This window comes from Ochotona princeps, chromosome 19 (genome assembly GCF_030435755.1).
Source record: "Ochotona princeps isolate mOchPri1 chromosome 19, mOchPri1.hap1, whole genome shotgun sequence".
NCBI classification, from domain to species: Eukaryota; Metazoa; Chordata; class Mammalia; order Lagomorpha; family Ochotonidae; genus Ochotona; species Ochotona princeps.
In genome coordinates, this window is record NC_080850.1 from 36,920,338 (window position 1) to 36,941,337 (window position 21,000).

At 51.4% G+C, this 21,000-nt stretch overlaps 1 protein-coding gene across 3 annotated transcripts in view; it reads right to left on the reverse strand.

The window, feature by feature from the left end:
- The window catches only part of LOC101523198 (solute carrier family 22 member 4), a 37,597-nt gene extending 17,798 nt beyond the window's left edge, over nt 1–19,799 (reverse strand). The window contains exons 1-3 of one of the 3 annotated variants that reach the window (XM_004586390.2): nt 19,260–19,799; nt 6,870–6,973; nt 5,676–5,830 (exon numbers count right to left, since the gene is read on the reverse strand). In XM_004586390.2, the coding sequence (XP_004586447.2) occupies nt 5,676–5,830; nt 6,870–6,973; nt 19,260–19,652 (652 nt within the window). In that variant the 5' untranslated portion in view covers nt 19,653–19,799. The remainder of the gene's footprint in view (nt 1–5,675; nt 5,831–6,869; nt 6,974–19,259) is intronic. The other 2 variants (XM_058677312.1, XM_058677313.1) reach the window with 2 other exon arrangements.
- Between the last annotated feature and the right edge of the window lie 1,201 nt (nt 19,800–21,000).

Genomic DNA, 21,000 nt, shown 5'->3' on the forward strand with positions numbered 1-21,000 from the left:
CCCAGCAGGACAGGTAGAGAGGCCTGTGGGACACTACAGCTAGCTCTTCCAGGGCTGGTGGCTTGTGCTATTAGTGTTTCCCACAGGCAGACCTGGGCCCACCACACGTTGGGCCACCCTTGCCCACCCTTGACCTCTGAGAAGTAAGCAGGAGCCAGGGGCAGGTTCCACATCATGCAAAACTGGATTCCTGTGCAACCATAGTGTCTGTAGGGCAGCCCCAGGTCCTTCAGATGGAGAAAAGCACGGAGCCATTCAGCTATCCCTGCGGCCAGCGGCCACAAAGGCCCACGGCTGGTCTTCGGTGGGCACTGCTCCGACCCCTACTCTGCTGCGCCGTGAATCCCAGGCCACCATTTCTTCCCACATACGATTTGGCCACCTGCAGGGGATGTGAGTACTCCAGCTCTTCCTCCATGAATGGCATGTTCCGGGCTGTGGCTATGCTATGGAATGCATGGCAGAGCAGGGGACCAAGGCAGGGAAGCGCAGCTCTACTCCTGAGCAGATTCTGAAGGGAAGGAGGAAGTGACCACAGCAGAGAAAGCACAGGTGACAGTCCCCTAGAGCCATGAGGTTGAGAGCTCTATCCTCCCTGCATAACATTGGCCTGAAAAGACAGAGGTTATGCCAGGGGGTCCTGGATAACTCCTTAAGCCTGAATAAGACGAGTAGTCATCTCTATGCAGAGCACCAGTGGGGGCAGATACTTCACCAACTGGCCACTCTGTCTTCTGTGCATCAAGCAAGAGGGATCTGCTCCCTGCTTTCCAACTTGCAGGCAGTTGAACTTCCTTGGTCATCATCATTAACACCACCATCACCACCATCACTGTCCTCATCATCTTCAAGCAGCATGTTTGGAGTGGCTACTTAGAGACAGGCTCCAGGCCAAGTGTTTACAAACATTATCTCCTTTCTTCACCACAGTCATGCAACAAGTGAAATGACTTGTGTTTACACACCAGTTAAGGCTGAAAGAGTTAAAGCTAGTTGCCTGAATGCATTCAAGCCTCATCTGAAGTAACATCAGGTTCTGAACTAGACTTGTCTGACTTAAAGCTTCCAGTCTACAAGCAAAGCTTGCCTGGGGCAAAGCAATCTTCAGCTGGGCAAAGCAATCTTTAGCTGGGAGATGGAGGGGTGGGGAGCACCCAGGTTTCCCTTTCTGGGCAGGTCATCGAACCAACCCAAGGCCCCCATCCCTCTGAGGAACACCAGGAGAGCAGCCTGAATTCCTGCAGATGTCCCTGGCCTGTAGCTGCTACAAACTCCCCCAGGGCAACACACACACACACACACACACACACACACACAGAGTAGCTCTAGTGACGGGAATCCCTGTCCTAGCCATCTCTGCCATATAGGCTCCATGCACAAAGCCTGATCATAGTGTGTTCCAGCATCTGAGTGTCTCCTGGGAGGAAATTCTGACCCACATGCCACAGGTGACATGTCTTGGCCAGGTTGAGGACCTGAGCAGCCCTACAAGTGCCTGCCTGCTGGCTGTGGTCTCCACCTGAATTCACCTGATTTGGAGCACTGGCTCCAACAGGCAGCAAATCCAAGAGGCCAGGCTTCTTTCCATGGTTAACAGGGCTCGTGTGTGTCAGTCAGTTGATTCTACATACCAGGCAAAGCCAACAGAGGCCAGCAGCAGACCCAGCTCAGGAGAAAAGATTGTGATGCTGCTGCCAGGATGGAAATGGGTCCAGCCATACCCAGGCTAAGAGTGTCTCTATCAGAGGTCCTTGACACCAAAGTGTCAGTGAGTTTGCTAAGTCCTTCTTCCTGGAATGACTGCTGTAAAGACTGAGATGATGTGAACTGTGAAGTGCCTGGCAGATGCCTGGCAGGTGCTCAGGGGAACTCATTCCCTTCTGTTGCTCAAACAGCTGCAGTGACTGGAAGTTGGGAAGTGAAAGAAACTGCAGACCAAGAGACTAATAGTAGCACTCTAGTGCTCCCCAGAAAATGCCAGACTTTTCATCAAATCTGTAGACATTCCCTGGCTCAGGGCTTCCCCTCTTTCCTCTGAAATTGCCCACAGACCACTCTGGTCAGAAGAAAGCTCTCTGGGAGAGGTGGCTGAAGCAGTGGCAAGCTGCCTGACTGTCTGTATCTCGCGTCAGAGCACTGGGGTTCAAGTCATAGCTTTGCCCCATGTTCTGGGCTCCCCGCTAATGTGTCCTGGAGGACATTGTAGGGATGGCTCAAATATGTGGATCCCTGACACCCACATGGGAAACCTGGGCTGATTTCCAGCTCCTGGTTTCAGCCTGGTCTACTCCCAGTCGTTGGGGATCTCTGGGGAGTGAATCAGTGAATGGATGGTATCTTACTGTTTTTCTGCCCCTGGCTCCATCCTCTGTATTTTGAATAAAAGATGCTGCTTTGTAAAGTAGCTCTTCCTCTCTCTGCCTGTAGCAGCAATGCCACCTTCCCATGCCCACATCCCACTAACAACTGCACTGATGACTTCTGCCCTGCAGGACATACAGGCGTGGCTTCTCGTTCCTCCTGGGGTCCCCACATTTCTGCATCTTTTTAAAATTTGTTTCCAGCTCATCCCTAGTTTTGAGGCAGCTCCCACTCAAACTGCAGTGAAATATGGTAGCATTACAGTAAAACATAAAGGCAAGTTACAAAAGTGTGCCACGTGGGGAAGAGCCAAGTCACACCACTGACAACTTTGAAAGCAGTGACTCCATCCCCTTCTCCTGTCCCCATCCCTACCTGAGCTCCTGCCCAGCAGCAGGGCCACATGAGCACACACAGAACCGAGGAAGAGAGTTCTCAACAGACTTGACCTCTGGTAGCACCTTAATTGCTGAACTTTTACCCCCCAGAATTAAGGAAAAATAAAGTTCTGTTGTCTAAGTCACCCAGGCTGTAGTGTTTTTAAAATGGCATCTCAAGCAAACTAAGATAAAAGCTTATTTCAATATGGGGTCAGTACTGCCAGGTATTGAATTAATCTGCAATGTTGGCATTCCATGTAAGGGTAGGTTTGAGTCCCAGCTGCTCCACTTGTGATCCAGCTTTCTGCTAATGTGGCTGGAAAAGCAGCAGGAGCTGGCCCTATTACTTGAACTGCTGGCATACACGTGGGCGACCAGAATGGGAGTTACAACCTCTGGCCTGGCTCAGCCTCATCTTGGCCATTTGGGGCATGAGCCAGCAGATGGAAGACCTCTCTCTCTCCCTCTCATGCAACTCTGCCTCTCAAAATCTTTTAAAAACTTTTGAACAATACACAGCTGATAAAAGCTCCCGAACTGACACAACTGGGTTTCATGTTTGCTTGAGCTTCCTGTTGGCCAAAGGTAAAGGAAGTTGCCGCCAGTTACACTCTTACCAAAGGGAGGAATGCCTCATTGGCTGAGGAAGCAAAGCCTTAGACGGTTCGGCATTTCTAAGGCAGAGTCATGTAGGGAGAGCTAGCAAGAATCCTGGGAAACACTGCATGAGCACGCTGGCCAGGCCAGGGGCCAGTCACTTTCCATGCAAAATGCATTCAAGCCATTAGTTATGGGGATGAAAGAGCAGACTGGATGGACAAATCGAGGGCATCGTTTCTGGGAAACAGACAGAGCTACTAAAGGAGCTGACAGGGGTAGGGCCAGTGTCCTTGGTTCTGAGTGGTCACTTCCTCCTGAACAGCATTGCCCTGGCGGCGCAGTCACTACAGGTAGTCCACTCTGTGTCACTTACAATGCTATAGCTTCCTCCCTCTTCTAGACTCTTATGGCTGGCAGGTTTGATTATTTTTAAACAGTGGCCCAAGGAGAAGACAATTTCTGCCCTGACTTGAGAGTGGGAGTGACTGAGTCCTCCAAACTCACCTGACGTCTTCCTGAGATGGGAGATCCTCACTGAGGGACTTTTCCAGCCCCTCTCCCGCCTAGATCCAGAGTGAATAAAGACAGAAAGAGCTACTCTGTTGACTTCTGTCAAATTAAACCTCGAAAGTTGGCTGTGCTAGCTCTATGACACTAGAGGGTGCTGCTGCACTTCTAGAAGGCCACTAGCCACAGTGTCTTCACACTGTGTCCTGCACTGAAAAACACTGTTGCTCCCAGGCGGTGTTCAGGGACACTTTCAGACTTTCAGATCCCAGAACCTAACCTAACAAGATACCAAAGTCATAAGTTTCCCGCAGACCCCAAGGGAGTAAAACAACAGAAAGTGAAGTTCCTGGGACATGCCCTGACAGCCCATGCACCCAGTGTCTTATCCATTGATAGCTGGCTTGACATACCCCACCTCTAATGTTCCTCTGCCCTGCAGGGGAGGACCACAGCTGCACGGGGAGGAGGGAGCAGAATGGAGAGTAGCATCAGGGTCAGGGTGTGCCTTCTGCCTCTCCTGCTCATGCCCGAGAGGTCCCAAAGAGAAGAGCCTTGTACCTCTCTGGAGAGGCAGGTCTCAACACAGGCCCTTCTACAGAGCCCAGTGATGCCACAGCCTAGCAAAGTTGCCTACTGTTCTTTTGTCCAACAAAAGATTTGCTGCCCTTGATTTCAGATGGTTCTTCCAGTCCTGGAGGTGATTTTCTGCCCTCAGATACAATGCTCTCTGCAATAAGTCTGGCCCAAGCAGAGTTAGGGCTGGAAGGGTCACCATAAGGAAGAGGGGCTGTGAGGACTTAGAACATGACCGTGAGAGCCTATGCCTTGCCTCTTTTGCTGTGTTAAGAGGCTGCAAGTTCTGTCCTAAGTCCCTCCACTTTCCCGTTCTGTGATCCACCAACCTAAAACTCTCTGTGCCCTCTACACAAACAACCTTCTGGAAAACCTTGTTCTCTATTCCTCTGCAGTGGGGGAGCACGGCCTTTCCCACTGAGGTCTGTTGAGAGGTGTGCCATTGGCTGGGGCCACGTGCCTCAGGCATGCCCCATCTCCCCCGCCTCTGGAGTCACTGAGGCTGGACCCAGGGTAGGAAGCTTCTCCAGTAATTAAAGGAGCGGAATTTGAACAATGCCAGACTGGCAGCCTAACGGGATGTCAACTAAGTGAATGTGGCATCTCCAAGGCCAGTGAGTCATTAGACTCTTAAAGGCACTTAGGATCATTTGACCAGGCTTAGCGTCTGGAGACAGGGGAATAGCTGTGCCTGAACTACAGGACACAGGGATACGCTGGCCATGAACCTAGGAACATGTTTGCTCTCTACAGCTCTCTTCTCCTCTGCCCATAGGGGGAGCTAGAGGGCAACTCCTGCTACCCGCTCTGATCAACTTCCCTGGAGCTCACCTCAGTTTTTCCCAAAGGTACTAAAGGCCTTGGGGGCCTTCCCATGGCTGTGTCACTGCTTACTGTTCCTTTTGCAGCCTGATATGCCCAGCAGCAGGGCTGCTGTCTGAGACAAGGCTGCTATCAGAGCTTGAGGCATGCCTAGGCAGAGTTGATAGCTAAGGGGGTGGGTTTTGACTTAAGAGCACACTAGGTCTGTCCAACCCTGGCAGGCCATGACCAAACTTCCCCTGTCTGGCACATGCCTCCCCTAACTGCATGCTGGGCTCACCAAACCCACCCCCTGAGCATCTGTAAGGGCCACTAGGCTCCTTTCCCAACACCCACAAGCATAGCTGGAGGTTTATCAAGCTGCAGAGGCACACCCCCGGTAGCCCATCTTCCCTGGCCTTTGAGAGGGTTGGAGGAAGCCAGGCCTACCTAGTATGAAGGCCACCACATAGTTGGAGATCTGGCCCATGCCCACGATGATAAACAGCACGGTGAACATCTCCCAGCTGACAGAGAAGATCTGCAGGAAGCTGAAGCCGGTCTGCACAGCCATAGTGGAGAAGAGAATGCTCTTCCTGCCAAACCTACAGCGACAGAGCAGCACACAACACATGACGCACAGGGCGTGGGGCAAGCTGAGTCAGCCTTCACGGCACACTTGTCTTTTTTCTCTTTTTTAGGGCTCTGACATATTTTCTGGCACTTCCTCCCAGCTTTCTCTTCAGCCAAGCTCCAGGTACCTCCTGCTGACAGTCTAAGCTCCCTGTGCAAGCCCGGTATCCAGGAGCCCCAGGGAAGCCCCTGCAAGGGCCAGGCGCACGTCTGCTCTGGAGAAGGGGCCACAGGCGACAGCCGCCGGGGCGTTTCCACAGAGTGGATATGGTGCTTCTTTGGTTAGGGATGTGGGAGTTCTGGAATCCCAGAACCAAGAGGCTCTCCAGAGCAGTGGTTTTTAAACTTGTCTGCATTTGGAGTCACCTACAGTACTCTGAAAAACAAAACAAAAAAAGCCAAAAAACAACAACAACAACAACCAAAAAAACCAAAAAACAAAACAAAACAAAAAAACCCACACAGACAGTTCCAGGCTTACAATGGTTTGAGATGACCTGGTGATGTTTTTTTTTTAACCATACAATGGTGAGGCTGGACAGGGGCAGGGAGCGCACCCTCCTGTCGGCCCCAAGATCACCAGAGGAAGCCTCTGTTACACCTAAGCAGAACTGGAAACCACTGCCTGAGGAGAAGTTGTCATCTTGAGCAATGTCTGCCGGTGACGTTGAGTTTCTGTCACATTCCAGTAGCGACTGCTGGGCAGAACCTAGTACAGCTGTGAGCCAAACACCCCCTTGACCCATTTGCCAAAATCCAGGTTCCAGGCCCTTGGCTCGAGGTCCCAAGGACTGGAAGTGGGACAGGGACTGCTCTGGGAAGCCTTCCCATCACTGCCAGTTACCTCCCGCCCTCCTGCTCCAGTCTGCGGGGAACAACAGGCTGGTGGAGCCCATCTCCGCCCGCACCTCCAGCCCGGCCGAGCTCTGCAGCCCCTGCAGCGGCGAGGGCACAGTGACTGGTCATGGGCACACCCCTGCCTCCCCCGTCCTCCCACACACGGCCCCCTACCTGTCGGACAGCTGACCGGACACGAAGGAGCCGAACAGAACGCCCACGAAGAACAGCGAGGTGGTAAGCGGCGTCTTCCAGTCATTCTCACACACCAGGTTCCACTGTCGGGAGCAGATGGCACGGTGAGCCAGGCCCTGATGCGGGCGCCCACTAAGGCCTAGCTCCCCAGGGCCGGTGGATGGCCCAGGGCATAGGCAAGGACTCCGTGCTCCACCATAGGGCCCAGCCCTGCCCTCGCTGGCGTTCTGCTCCCTTCTGCAGCATGGTCGGGCCGAAGAGCAGGAAGCGAACCGTGGCCCAGCTCGTCACCAGCTCGCCCTCCCTTGAGAAGCAAAATGGCGCCCGCCGCCTCTGGGGCCGCCGGGTGCGGGGCGGGGCTGTTTGGAAAGCAGCAGGGCGGGTGGAGGGCACGGGATGTCCCTCTCTCATGTGTAAAAATCCGAGTGAGTCTGGTGTGGGGTAACTTGTCAGAGCTGAGGAGAGCAGGAACTCCAGCTCCCCCACCCCACAAGGCTCTCACTTTAACAAGGCTTTGATACACCCACCCACTTTCCCAGGATGCACTTGTTCCAACCAGGACCATCAGACGCGCCTAAACCCCACCCCGTGGGTTTAACCGATTGGGTTATCACCCCCTTATAAAAAGATGGCCATCTCCACTACTTTTCCTGCCATGGAGCCATCTCGGACGGAGCTTCGCAATTTCAGCTACCGTCTTCAGTGTTTTTCTGTATTGGCAACCTTTGGCTGTTGGCTGCTGTTGGGTAATTTCTCTGTGTGGAGACAGCCCACACTCGTATGTGATTGGGTGCTTATTCCTTCATTGTTAAATAAATCATGTTCCTATTCACTTAGGAGTCCAGCTTCCACTTAGTACTTCTATCTCTGTGGGAGGGTAGAGACTCAGTTTAAAAAAAAAATTTATTTGCCCACATCTTTCCCTGGGGCCATGGGATTTTGTTTTCTGAGTAGACTGTTCTGGAAAAACCCATGCTCGCTGGTATACACACACACACACACGGAGACCAGCCTAGGGGCCTGCCAGGGTGCTCCTCTCCCCTTCCATGCCTCCACCCTCCTTGCCCAGGCTGTGGGTCCCTTCCATGGCCCAGGGCCTGTGGGCTGCTGTCTCCTTAAACAAGTCCCTGCTGGTGCACCCATCCAACAAGACTCAGCAGCAGTTGCTGTCCCCAGCTAAACCCAGGGGATCAGGACATATGTGAGGGAAGGAGAGGAGGGGTTGCGCAACCCAAGCCAGGGTGGCTCTGAGCCCAGGCTGTCGTGCCCAGGGGCAGGGAGGTGGGGGAGTTGTAGGCTCTCAGAAAGATCAGTCTCTCAGGGAATGAGCTCTTGGTGGATTAGCAACTTCTCTGAATCCCGAAGTCCATGAGCCTCCCCTACACACTTCCCCAAAGAGACCACACTGTGAAGTGTCCTGGGACTAAAGCCACTGTACAAGCAGTGCAGGCTGCAGGTGGCCACCCAAGCACAATTCTGCAGAGGGAAAAACGTGGAGGGACATGCCTGCCCCCTCCCTGCACCTCACTCCAGCACAACCCCAGGATGAAAATAAGTCGATGCTGGAGACACAGTTGCTGCAGCGGTTTGTCCCCACCAGAACTCTCGTTGAAATTAAATCTTCATTTTACAGTCGGACAAATGTAACAACTTAATCCAGTGATGACATTTGCATAGTGGACCAGGGCAATGATCGGACTAAAAATGGGGCCACAAGTAGAGCTTTTTTCCAGTGGGGCTGCGGCTACCTAAACTGGAGGAAGACGATTCTAGTTAGCAAGTTGGGTCTCACTTAGGGAGGGCCTGTGTGGCCTTGGGACACTGTTAATAGCAACAGGGCTCTCAGGAACCAGCTGCCCTATCTGGAACTCTTCTGCCTTTAAAACTAAACAAACCTTTATTCTTTAAAAATTACCATCTTGGGCCTGGAATGGTCACCTAACTGTTAAAGTCCTTGCCTTGAATGTGCCAGGATCCCATATGGGCGCCAGTTTGTGTCCTGGTTGCTCCACTTCCCGTCCAGCTCTCTGCTTGTGGCCTGGGAAAGCAGTCAAGGACAGCATAAAGCCTTGGGACCCTGCACCTGTGTGGAAGACCTGGAAGAGGCTCCTGGCTCCTGGCTTCAGCTCGGCTCAGCTCAGCGGCTTTTGTGGCCACTCGGGGAGTGAATCATCAGACAGAAGATCCTCCACTCTGTCTCTCTTCCTCTCTATATATCTGACTAGAGAAAATAATTAGCTCAAGAGAAAATAATTAGCATCTACCAGAGAAAATAGTTAGCTCAAGCTTTAGAAAAGAGCTTGGGATCTGCCCCTGATGACACAATGGAGAGGAAGATTGAAACCCCAATGCCTCATGATGAAGAATGTGACCCATTTTGCAGAGGTCACAATCAAGACCCTGAGATGGAAATCACAGTAAGCAAATTGTCATGCTAGATGCCAACATGGGTCTCAGAACACAACCTTCTTCCCTACTCCTACTCAGGACATGCACTCCAAAGGTAGGACAAAATGAGTTTTGTAAGATACCCTGCACTGCTACAAGGAATGTGACCCCATGGTCAGGGGTAGAAGGCCTCCACCACAGCCTTGATTTGGGACAGAACCAAGCAAATCTCAAGCTCTATGGAAGAGCTAACATACCTGTTACCAGCTTCACCATTCCATCTGCAGTTGAGTGGGAAAACTCCCCCAAATAGGGGGAGGGCCTTCCAAAAATTCACAAAAGAATATGCATTATGAAAACTATGCATGGAGCCCAACTGTTTTTGGCACCAAAATAAGCATATCTTTCACTTGCTTTTTTTCACCCACTTTTTGACATACCTTTCTCTAATGTACTTCCCTTTGAGGTTTTCTGCAAGGTTTTTCTGCTGAATTTTGCCTTAGTGTAAAATATGATAGAGAGGATTTTGAGACGGAAAGGAAAGAAGAAGGCTGCCAGATATTGAGTCCAGGCACCATGTGAGCTAAAGTGGCCCGGGATGGAGAGTAGGCAGGACTGGCTGCCCAATTTGTAGGTTCAGTGCACCCTGAAAAGGCAGGAACCCTTGTTAAAAAATTATCCAAAATTTCAAGACATGAGTTAAAGGACACTGAGCCCAAGCATGAGGCTGTGTGTGTACACTGGGTACAGGTCCATGAAAATGGCAGTCCTGAGTTAGCATGCTGGGAAGATGAGGGCCAGCTCCTCAGTGGTCTTCCTTCTGGTGGTTGTGCAGCTGTGATGCAAAGTTCCACGTTCCTCCCTGAAGAGAGGCCCAAGTGCCCTGCCAGCGTCACTCAGCTCAGAGGAGGGCCTAGGCAGGGGCTGTCGTGGGAGATTGTGCTTACAACCAGCAGGCAGGGCAGCCAGACTTCATGGCTGCCTATGGTTAGCTCTGGGGCTGCGCTCTGCTTTGGTTACTTACTATGTCCAAGGCCTTTTTTTGGGAGAGCTGTAAATGCCTGACAACACAGCATAGGAGGCTGACAAAGTTTTATTTGGTGCTCCTGGAGCTAGAGTCCAGTAAATCAGCCTCCGGCCCAAAGGACTGTTATCTGAGATGCCAGACCTTGCCTGTCCCATGTCACAACACTTTAGAGCCTGAAGGGTGTGTCTTGGAGCCCCAGTAACCAGAACTTAGAGAACACCCCATGATTAAGAGTGACTGGGTCTACTCCCTGTAGGGGTGCTGGGGGATTGTCTTCTTTGATGGGGACAGAATTGTCCTCACAGGGGTTCTGACACACATGTGCGCACATGTGCAACATAGAACCACCTGCACACGGCCAGCTCAGTGGCTAATGGTCAATGTCCTGGTGAGGAAGTGACCGCATCATAGCAGAGACTATGCTTTCAAGCTGAGCACTAGCATCTCCAGAACAGCCTGCCTGCCTCCTCTGGGCAGAGAATGGAGCACAGGCGAGCACTGGGGGTGCCCTTCCAGGGTTGCAGTGCTCACCCTGCCCCCAGGGGCTCAGCCCAAGGTTCTCACAACAGAGACAATGAGACCTGTGTAGCTGAGCTTTCAGCTTTGCTTCAGAAAACAGAGTGTCATAGGATGGTTGGGAAATGACCCGTGGCATCAAGGATGGGCCTCAGCCCCTTCCTAAAAGTAACAATTAGAGAACTGTCAACTGTACTGAGTGCTTACTGGATGTCTTGTATTATCCTGGGGGACCTCAAGCTTGCCATGTGACACTGTATTCTTCTCATGGTCTTTTTACAAAGGAGGACATAAAAGCTGTCAGCAAGGCCATGACCAGCCTAGTTTCTACTGGAGTTGCCAAAGGGATTGCTTAGTCATTTATTCAATGGATACTGAGCACAGAAGGACACAGTCCCCACCTCACCAAGCTCAAGGTCAAGCATACTTTACAGGACACATCAGGTATGCACATGTGCATGCATGAGCCAGGGGTCCTGCACAGGGCAGATCTGTTCTGGGTCACTCTGCTTTTGGTCTTTGGCTGGAGAAGAAAGGAAGTAGCTTGCCTCTTTCCCACCATCCCCATCATCCTCCACTGGGACAGAGTTTTAAAGTGTGAAAAATGGGCCTGGCATGATAGCCCAGTGTCTAAATCCTCACCTTGCATGGGCTGGGATCCCATATGGATACTGGTTCATGTCCCAACTGCTCCACTTCTCTTCAAGCTCTCTACTTGTGACCTGGGAAATCAGTAGAGGATGGCCCAAAGCCTTGGAACCCTTCACCCACATGGGAGACCTGGAAGAGGCTCCTGGCTCCTGGCTCCTGTCTTGGATTGACTCCTGGCTTCTGGCTATTGCAGCCACTTGGGGAGTGAACCAGCAGATGGAAGATCTTTCTATATCTCCTCTCTGTATATCTGTCTTTCCAATAAAAAAAACAGTAAATAAATATGTTTGTAAAAGCCCGAGAAGTTTTAGGTTATGGATACTTGCACAAGGACACATGTGTGGTGGATGCTTATGTTGATGCACAGATGTTGAACAATTAGGGATGGTGGAAAATGTGCAGATTAGAGGCTGAGGAGCTCATAGGCTGTCCTTCTCAAACCACCCTCAGCCTTGAACCCTGAGTAGCCAAAGCCTGGCAGTTTGAGCCTCTCCCACAGCCATGAAGGACAACAACAGTAAGTGAACCCCAACCAACCTGCAAAGAACCTCTGGAAGGCAGCACTGCTTCCTCAGGTTCTGCCACTTCTCTCTGTATGACTTGGGGCCCTTCATTCACGTCCACCCACCTGTGTCTTCATTGTAAATGAGGTGACAGTATTGAGACAGAAAGCATAGACCTCATTAAATGGTGGTTCTCTTTCTGTTTGGCCTCATCATGCCTTTGTCCCAAGCAAAATCATGACAGTATAGCCTGGATGAATAAGCAAAGCAAGCTACACTTAAACCTGACTAGATGAAAGAGATTCTTAGCAAAAAGTTCCTTCCACTAGATTACCTTATAATAAGGTATAAAATCCCTTTACAAATAGACCTTAATCCTAGAAATGACTATGAATGAGAAATTAGCAACAGCTCAGTTATTCTTCCTTCTAGGAGGGAAGTAAGAAGTAATAATTAGTTAGCAATAGATGTAGCATTACCACCCATTTCCTTTTTAGCTTAAAATTGGCAATTGCTGAACCATCTGCAAAAGCAAAATAAAACAAAACCCAAAAGTTCTGACTACTTTTGTTTATAGCAGCTTTACTGAGCTAAAATTTATCCACTATAAAATTCACTTGTAAAGTATCAAATTTGATATTTGTTATTATTATTCACAGAGGTTTTGTAATCATTAGTCCTAATTTATCACCCGGACAGAAGCCTCGCCCTCATTGCACTCACTCTCCATTCTCTTCTTCCCTCAGGCCCTGGTCGCCACCAGCCCACTCTCTGTCTCCACGAATGTTCCTGTTCAGGATATTTCATGCGAATGGAATCATTCAGTATGTAATCTTTTGTGCCCGGCTTCTTTCCCTCAGCACTGTGCTGATCAAGGCATGCTGTTGTAGCAGCTGCCAGCACTTCATTCATTTTTGTGGCTGAATAGTATTCCATAGTCTGGGTATATTCATCAACTGGCAAACCCTGGGTTGTTTCCACTTTTCAGTTACTGTACTGTGTCCTCAAATGTTAATTTTATCCGACTTCCCTTGTAGGTGACAGATCATTTTTATGCTGCTTTGGCTTTTAACAGTTTCATTATGATGGAATGGAATGGGGATCTCTTTGTGATTATCCTACTTGGAGGTGTAGATTAATGTTTTTCATCCAATTTGGGAAACTGCCAGCCATCATTTGTTCAGTATTATTCTCTTGTGTTCCCCTTATGCATATGTTGATGTTCCTGAGGGCATACCATGCTCCTCTGAGACCCTGTTACTTATTCTGCATTCTTTTTTTTTCTCTCTCTCTCTCTCTTCTTTGGAATGCACAGTTTCTAATCCTCTTCATCAAATTTGCTGATTCTTTCTTCTGCCTGTTCATATTGTCTATTAAAGCCCTCTAGTCAATTTTTAATTGTAGTTGGTGCAAGTTTTTACTCCACGATTTCTGTTCAGACATTTTAATATGATTTGTGTCTCTTGGTTGGTGTTTGATGACATTTTTTTCATCATACTGTCTTTTGCCTTTAAGTGTGACTTTCTTTAGCTCTTTGAAACTTGCATGTGATTTTTTTTTTTTTTAAGTCTCTGTAAGTCAAACAGTTTCTGTTGCTTTCTAGCTCCCTCTCCTAACCACTATGGGTGGATCATAATTTCTTGTCTCTGTGCATGTCTTGTAATCTTTGTTAAAAATCGGGCATCTTAGGTAACATTAGCATTCTATATCCCCCTGTTTTTCCATTAGTCTGTCAGCCTCTGCTAGCACCACATCCAGCTGTTAAGCCGCCACTCTTTGCTGCATGATTGGTTTCTCTTTTGGGCAATTCCCTGGGGTATGAGTTGTCCCACATTCTACCCCAGGTGAAGGCAAAATCCCTTGTAGTTGCTTCTGAGGCAAGCCCTGGAGGTATGTTCTGACTGTGGAAGGGCTGGACTTAGCTACCTCTCTGTGCGTTTTTCTTTTCTGATAGATTAGCTGTTCCACGAGTCATTGCACACTGTCCTCCTCAGTGGTGTCCAATGTTTGCAAGAGCTTTCCAGGTGATCCGTGGTCAATTCCTGTAGGGAAAGTATCAGAACCCACAGGTACTTTGGACTCCCCCTGCTACCCACATGGGATACTCACACTAAGTTCCTGGCTAGCCCAGTCCCGACCATTGTACCTATTTGGGGAGTGACCCGGCAGATGGAAGATTTCTCTCTTTTGCTGTAACTGTCTTTCAAATAAATACTAGAAGAAAAATAATAGTTGTGGGTATCCTGGCACCAGCTCTGACTCTAGCTCACTGTTGTTGCGTGTTCTAGAAGGCAGTGGTGATGGCTCAAGTGACTGGGTTCCTAGCACCCACAAAGGAGTCCTGGATCAAGTTCTGGTCTCATAGTTTTTGTCAAGCATCTTTGGGGAGTGAACCAGAGGAGGGGCGCTGTCTTTGTCAGCCTCTCAAACAGCTAAATAAAAATGAAAAACATCAGGGCCCGGCGGTGTGGCCTAGTGGCTAAAGTCCTTGCCTTGAACGCGCCAGGATCCCATATGGGTGCTGGTTCTAATCCCGGTGGCTGCACTTCCCATCCAGCTTCCTGCTTGTGGCCTGGGAAAGCAGTTGAGGACAGCCCAAAGCCTTGGGACTCTGCACCCGTGTGGCAGACCTGGAAGAAGTTACTGGATCCTGGCTTCGGATCGGCGTAGCACCGGCCATTGCGTTCACTTGGGGAGTGAATCATTGGACAGAAGATCTTCCTCTCTGTCTCTCCTTCTCTCTGTATATCTGACTTTGTAATAAAATAAATAAATCTTAAAAAAAAAAAAAATGAACAACATCAGTAAAACGAAACAAAACCAAACCACACCAGGATTTTAGAGGACAGCTGCCTGAGCCTTAAACATAAGTCAGATGTAGCTTGTCACAGGATGGGGTGGGGTAGGGGAAGGGGGGTTGATGCACCTGCAGCTCCTCTTGAGCAGCTTGTCATGCTCCACCCCCTCCCCTTTTATTTCTCCCAACTCTACCTGGGGGTCTGAACATTCTGCTGCTCACCAGGAGCGATGGGCAGTCTGTTCATCCAGAAAGTTGGCAGGAGGTGCAAATAAAGCAATCTCTGAGCAAAGAAAGCCACATTCTGAGATCCTAGTGTTGGTTGTCAGAGAAACACTGCAGAGAGGCAACAAAAAGTGTGGGGCAAGACCTCTGATAAACAGAGGGAAACACTCTGGCACCAGGACTGGGGGCAGCCCCTAGTCTCCTCCAACTGTATTTCTGCCAAATATGTTTTCTGAAGCCTGATCTTGGTGCCTGTCAAAGGGCACATCTGAGTGTGGCCCTGGTGAGGCAATTTGGTTAATATTAATGTTGTCATGACAGCCAAAGTGCCAGTTTCCATGCCAGTTGGCAGTGTTGGGGCGGTATGCACACTGGAAGAATAGGAAACGCCACCCACCTGCTTGCCACTCAAGCTGTTCCCCTCTATTAGAGCTGGCTAGCTAGAGCAGGGGCGTCCTTCTGGGTTCCTGTAGCAAGTCCCACACAGGTGCCAGAGACATGACAGGCTTAGTCCATCTCACTCTTTCTTGCTACCCTCAGTGCCTTCTTGAAGCTCTCTGTTAACAAGAGATTGGATCTCCTTGTTCCTCCCTGTCCAGGACTCTGGGCTGTGGTTGGAGAACAAGGCCCCAGAGAGGTAGCTCACATGGTGTGTCCAGGAGCCCATGCCTGGGTCCTCTCACACTTGAGTTGGTAGCCACCAGCAACTTCACCCTGGGTCTTCTAGAGGATGCAGTCAGCTATAGAACTACACCAGGTACCAGGTACACCCAACCAACACCACTGGTGGCCACCAACACATAGCTTAGCACATATAGCTGACAGGGCATCTGGCGTCCAGGAGGAGTAATGACCAGCTCAGAGATGTCTGCCTCAGTTTCCCGCTCCCTTGAACCGAGTGAGTCAAGGCTACCTAATGGTGTTTAATGGGCAGAACAGACAAGCTTGGGGCCAAAGCCAGTAGTCCATTTGCTGGTGCCTGACTTTGTGTATGCCATCAAGGTATATAGCCTGGGGCACAGACTCTTCGAGTTTTTCTATTCTGCCCCCCTCCAACTCAGATAAGATGGGCAACTTATTATCCTTTATTTTAAAGAGTGTGATAAAATGAACGCAACCGAAAATTTACCGTGCTATCTGCTCATAGAGTTCTCATTGTGCCATCTCTAATATTCTCTGTATCTTAAAAAGCTAAAATGCAGGATCTGCTAGACAATACCCTTCCATCCTGGCCCTTCCTCAGCCTCTGTCAGCTCCTGTGAATGAGACCACTTTTCACTGTCCACATCAGTGAAATCACACAGTATTTGTCTTTCAGTACCTAGCTGAGCTCAGAAAGCATGATGGTTTCAAGCTTCATACACATTGTGGCATGTATCAGCTCTTCTTGCCTTTGCAAACCTCAATCATAACTTTTTTTCTTTTAAAAAGATTCATTAATATATATTTGTGAAAGGCAGAGTTACCAAGAGAAGGAAAGACAGATAGAGAAAGATCTTCTATCCACTGGATTACTTCCCAAAAAACTACATTGGTTGCAATGGTGGGAGTTGGGCTTATCTGAAAGCCTGGAGCTTCCTCCAGGTCTCCCAAATGAGTGCAGGGCCCAAGGCCTTGGGCCAGCCTCCACTGCTTCCCCAGGCCACTATTAGAGAGCTGGACTGAAAGAGGAGCAGCCAGGACACAAATTGGTGTCCATATGGGATGCTGGCACTGTAGGCTGAGGCTTAGTGTGCTATGCCATGGCGCCAGTCCTGAGAGCACATTTTTTTTTAAATCTATTCAAACACTGTTGGCATTGTTTTTATGTCTTGTTTGGTATGACTCATGAGAATACAAATATTTCTTTGAGACTCTGTTTTCAATTATCTTATAAATATGAGAGCATTTCAAAAGGCTCATGGAAAAGTGGATGTGAAAGATAAGTCTGTTTTGGCACAAAAAATGTTTTGAAATTCATGCAGTGTTTTCATAATATGAATTTTCCACAAACCTTTAGAAGTGTGGTGTTTTGAGGGACGGCTGAATTGCCTTCTACAGTGCTGCGATCATGTTATACCCCCACCTGCAATGGACAAGGGCTCCAACTCCCCCACTTCCTCACCAACTCTCATCATTGCCCCCCCCAGATTCCTTTTCCCCCTGCCTCCCTTTCTTTCTTCCATTGTTGGCATTGGCCCTCCTTGTGACCTCTAGGCAGTATCTCACTGTGACTTTGATTTGTACTTTCTTAATGGTTACTTTTAGTAAGCATCTTAGAGCCACACTTCACAGGTAAGGAAACAAGCACTAACCAAGGTAAACTACCTAAAGTCAACCAGGCGCTTGGCAGTGCTGTGAGACTGACACTGCAGCCAGTCTGACGCCAGAACTCTTGCACACTTCCCTCAGGCTTGCTTCCCTCACTCCTCTCCCAGCTACCAGTGCCCACTGAGCATTTTATTCTACTGTTGCCGCCCATCGCCAATAAAGGAAGCAAGAACAGGAAAGGCTACTGAAGAAACCTAATCCTGGTGCCTGCGTGTGTGAACAGATCACAGCACGTAAGTAGCTAAGGACTCAGGACTAGTAGATACCTATTCTTACACCCTTAGATCCACCAAACCAGCAAGGAAGTGGCAAACAGACAGGTCAGCCCTGCTCACAGGGAGGGCTGTGGCCACTGCGCCCTGCCTCCCCAGCAGATGCTGCCGGAGTGGGATGGGATGAGCTCCTGACCCCCAGGGCTGCAGGAGTGGACAAGCACCCAGAGCCCCCACTTAGGAAATTAAAACCAGAGAAACACAGTCACCAAAGGAGACAGGGGCTACTACAGGGATATCCAAGGTGGCCCACGGGCTCAGCCCACTTTTCTAGAGGTCCTGGAGATCCCACAGCTGCCGCCATACTCTGGCAGAAGGCACTCCCAAGTGGCCTCCCTGTTCTTGTTTCTTGTCACAGCAGCAGCAATGCACTCCTTTGAAAGGCACAAATCAGGTCTCACTGTCCTTAGAAGAAAGTCATCACCTCAGTGTCCCTGCATGGCCCACTGTGAGCCAGACACTGGAAGGGCCCTAGCTGGTACTCCCTGGCTCCAACCACCCTAACTTGGGGCAATTCCATTCTGGACTTCACGTTGCTCTGTGCCTGGATGGATGTAACTCCTATTTCCAAACCTAGCTTACATGCTGACATCCCTTGGTGGAGTGTTTCCTCGCCTTGCTATTCCACAGAGAGGTTTATACACCGTGGGTCACACAGGACACATGCCAGGATCTGCAGTCGGTAGTCAGCATCCCATTGCTCTCCCCAGGGTTGAAGTAGTCCTCTCTGGGACACAGCCAGTGTGCTCCTGGACACAGGAGCTCTGAGGGCAGGACTCACAACCCAACACCTAGCACGAGGCCACATGCAGGGTGTCTTATTGGGTGCTGGGTTGTGCTGGGGGAAAAGGGATAGAGGATCCACAGAGGCCACTTTCAGGGTTTTCTTGAGAGACACACAGAGCTGAGAAGGGTCCGGAAGCAGGCAAGTCCCACTCACCTGATCCAGAGCAAGAACCTGGTCAGGAGGATGAACCCCCAACCCCCACCCCACAAAGGAGGGTGCGCCCTGACCCAGCAGCTACCGGCCCTCACCAGGTGTCAGGAGGAATTCTGATTCTGGCAACTCAGGAAACTGCCAGGATGCCGAGGGGCTGGCTGCACAGCGGGAAGCCCCTATCCCTCCGTTAGTGGGGCACTCAGAGCCTCATCCAGTTCTCCCCGTGCAACCAGGAGGCCCCCGTGGCTTTCGGAGAAAGCCGAGCTCCCCTCTCTGGGCGCCTGGGTACAGTAGAGTTCCCCCACCCCTCCTCCCAGCCCAGGGAAGGAAGGTGACTCAGGTTGTGAATCTTAGGCAGCCTGTGGCCAGCACAGCACCGTAGGCTCTTAGGCAATACCTCCATCTGTTGTGAAACTCAGAAAGGAAAAGAACAGTTGGTGACCACGTTCTCTCCATCGCTTCTACTGGACAGAAACGATGGGAGGGGTCGAGAATGAGACTCGTGGGAGGGTGTCCTGCTGCCTTGAATTGCACCTGTCCCCAGAAGTACAATCCAGTCTCACACCAGGCAGGGGTGAGAAGGGCGCTCTGCTGACTCCAGGCTCTGCCGCGAGATCTCTGGGAACCTTTGCACCTGTAGAATCCTATGATACTAGCCTGGGGACCGGGACAGTGAGGCAGGGGATGTCTCTGCGCCTCAGACCCCAGAGGAGGCGGGGGCGGGGGGACGTGGCACTCACCTCGGTCACGATGGTGGACAGGTACACGTCCTGGCTGTACTCCCAGCCATCCAGGCAGCCCTCCTGCTCCAGCTGCTCCAGGTCCACGTCGCGCCCAGGCTCCAGTCCCAGCGCCGAGAAGTTGGCGATGGTGGCGAGCCGGTAGCGGCGACAGCTGTGGGGCACCTCGCGGCCATTCTGCAGCAGCAGCGGGACGCTGTTGTTGCGCCACGCGCTGCTCAGGTTCACCGAGTCGGGCACCCGGCAGTGGTGCTCCGGGGTCCCCGCCAAGAACACCACTGACATCCCGTTGAAGCCGTTGGGGATGATGCTGGCGCTGAGCAGGAAAAAGATGAGGCGTTGGAAGGGCCCCCACTCGCCCAGGAAGGCGGTCACGTCCTCGTAGTCCCGCATGCTTCCCGTCGTGGGTGACACAGCGTCCTGGGGCCGGGGTGTCGGGGCCGCAGGGCGTCTCCTGAGGTCAGAACGTTCCCGGGAGACGGAGCATGTGAGGGGACTTGTCGGCTTCGGGAAAGTGAGTGACGCGGAGAATGCTCCAGAGGGCGCGCGGGCCACACCCCCGGGCCGGCGGCGGCGGGGCGCGGTCGGGCCGCAGCTCCGGCTCCAAGCCCCGCTCAGCCGCGCCGAAGGGGCCACTCAGCTTCCGACGCCCGCTCGTCCCCGGCGAGACCCGCAGCGCCGACTCGGCCGGGCCCAGGCCCACGTGGGAGGGCGGGCGCAGGGGAGGTGCAGGGGCTGACCAGCGAGGTCTCGGAGAGGCCTCCCGGGCCCAACCCAGGGGCCACGGGTTCTGCGACGTCCCGGCCCCGAGTTGGAGCACCGAGGACACGGTGGGCCGCGTTGGAGTCCCCGGCCTCAGAGGAAACTCCTCGCTGCGGGCAACCTCAACCCTACAAGGCGCTAGCTAGCTCACTGACCCCGGAGGCCTCGGGACAGCCTGAGCCTCACCTTGGAAAAAGGACACGGGCTCAGAGCCTGGCAGAAATGAGCAAAGTCGCGCTGCGTCTGAGACGTCTGGGGCCACTGACCGGGGCTGCTGGCTCGCCCTGAGGGAAACCTTGCAGTCAAGCCAGGCCTCCTGCAAGACCGCGGGGTGTTGGGAGAGCTGCTGCCACCACACCAGACTTCTGAGTGCGAAGCCCTGGCTGCTCTCCGCACGGCCCCCGGGCGTTAGATCCGGGCAGGCCGCCAGGCTGTCTTGGACCGGCAGCTCTCGGTTGACAAAAAGCCTGCCCCCAGTGCAGGAACAGAGGGAGGAGGAGAACGCCCACTTGGAGCTAGGATCTGGCAGAGACCTCAGCCCCCTCTTCCCCCTCCCCTGAAACCTCCCCCTCCCCGTGTCCCAGATCCAAGTTTGCCTGGGGCCCGCGGCAGGTGGCCCTGACACCACTTTGGAGCCCTTCACTAGGGAGAGCTTCCCGGTTGAAAACGCAGAGGGACGTCTGTGCTTTCCTTCTGTGCCTTCCAGTCTTACCCCGGCTCTTAATTTGGCTTCCCACAGCCTTGGAGCCTTAGATTCTTCACCTACAGCGAGACCACCTTGCCTGGTGTTCCAGAACGCTTTGCTTTATGCCTATTAATCCGACGAAATTATTAACAAATTCTCTTTACGTCCACAAGTACTCTATTTGAACGACACCTTACCATCACTGACTCAGCCTGCATTTTATCCCTCTGCCTCCACCCCGAATAATAAAGCTAAGCTTGAGACCAGAGCTTGTGTGAGGTGGGTTATTTTAAA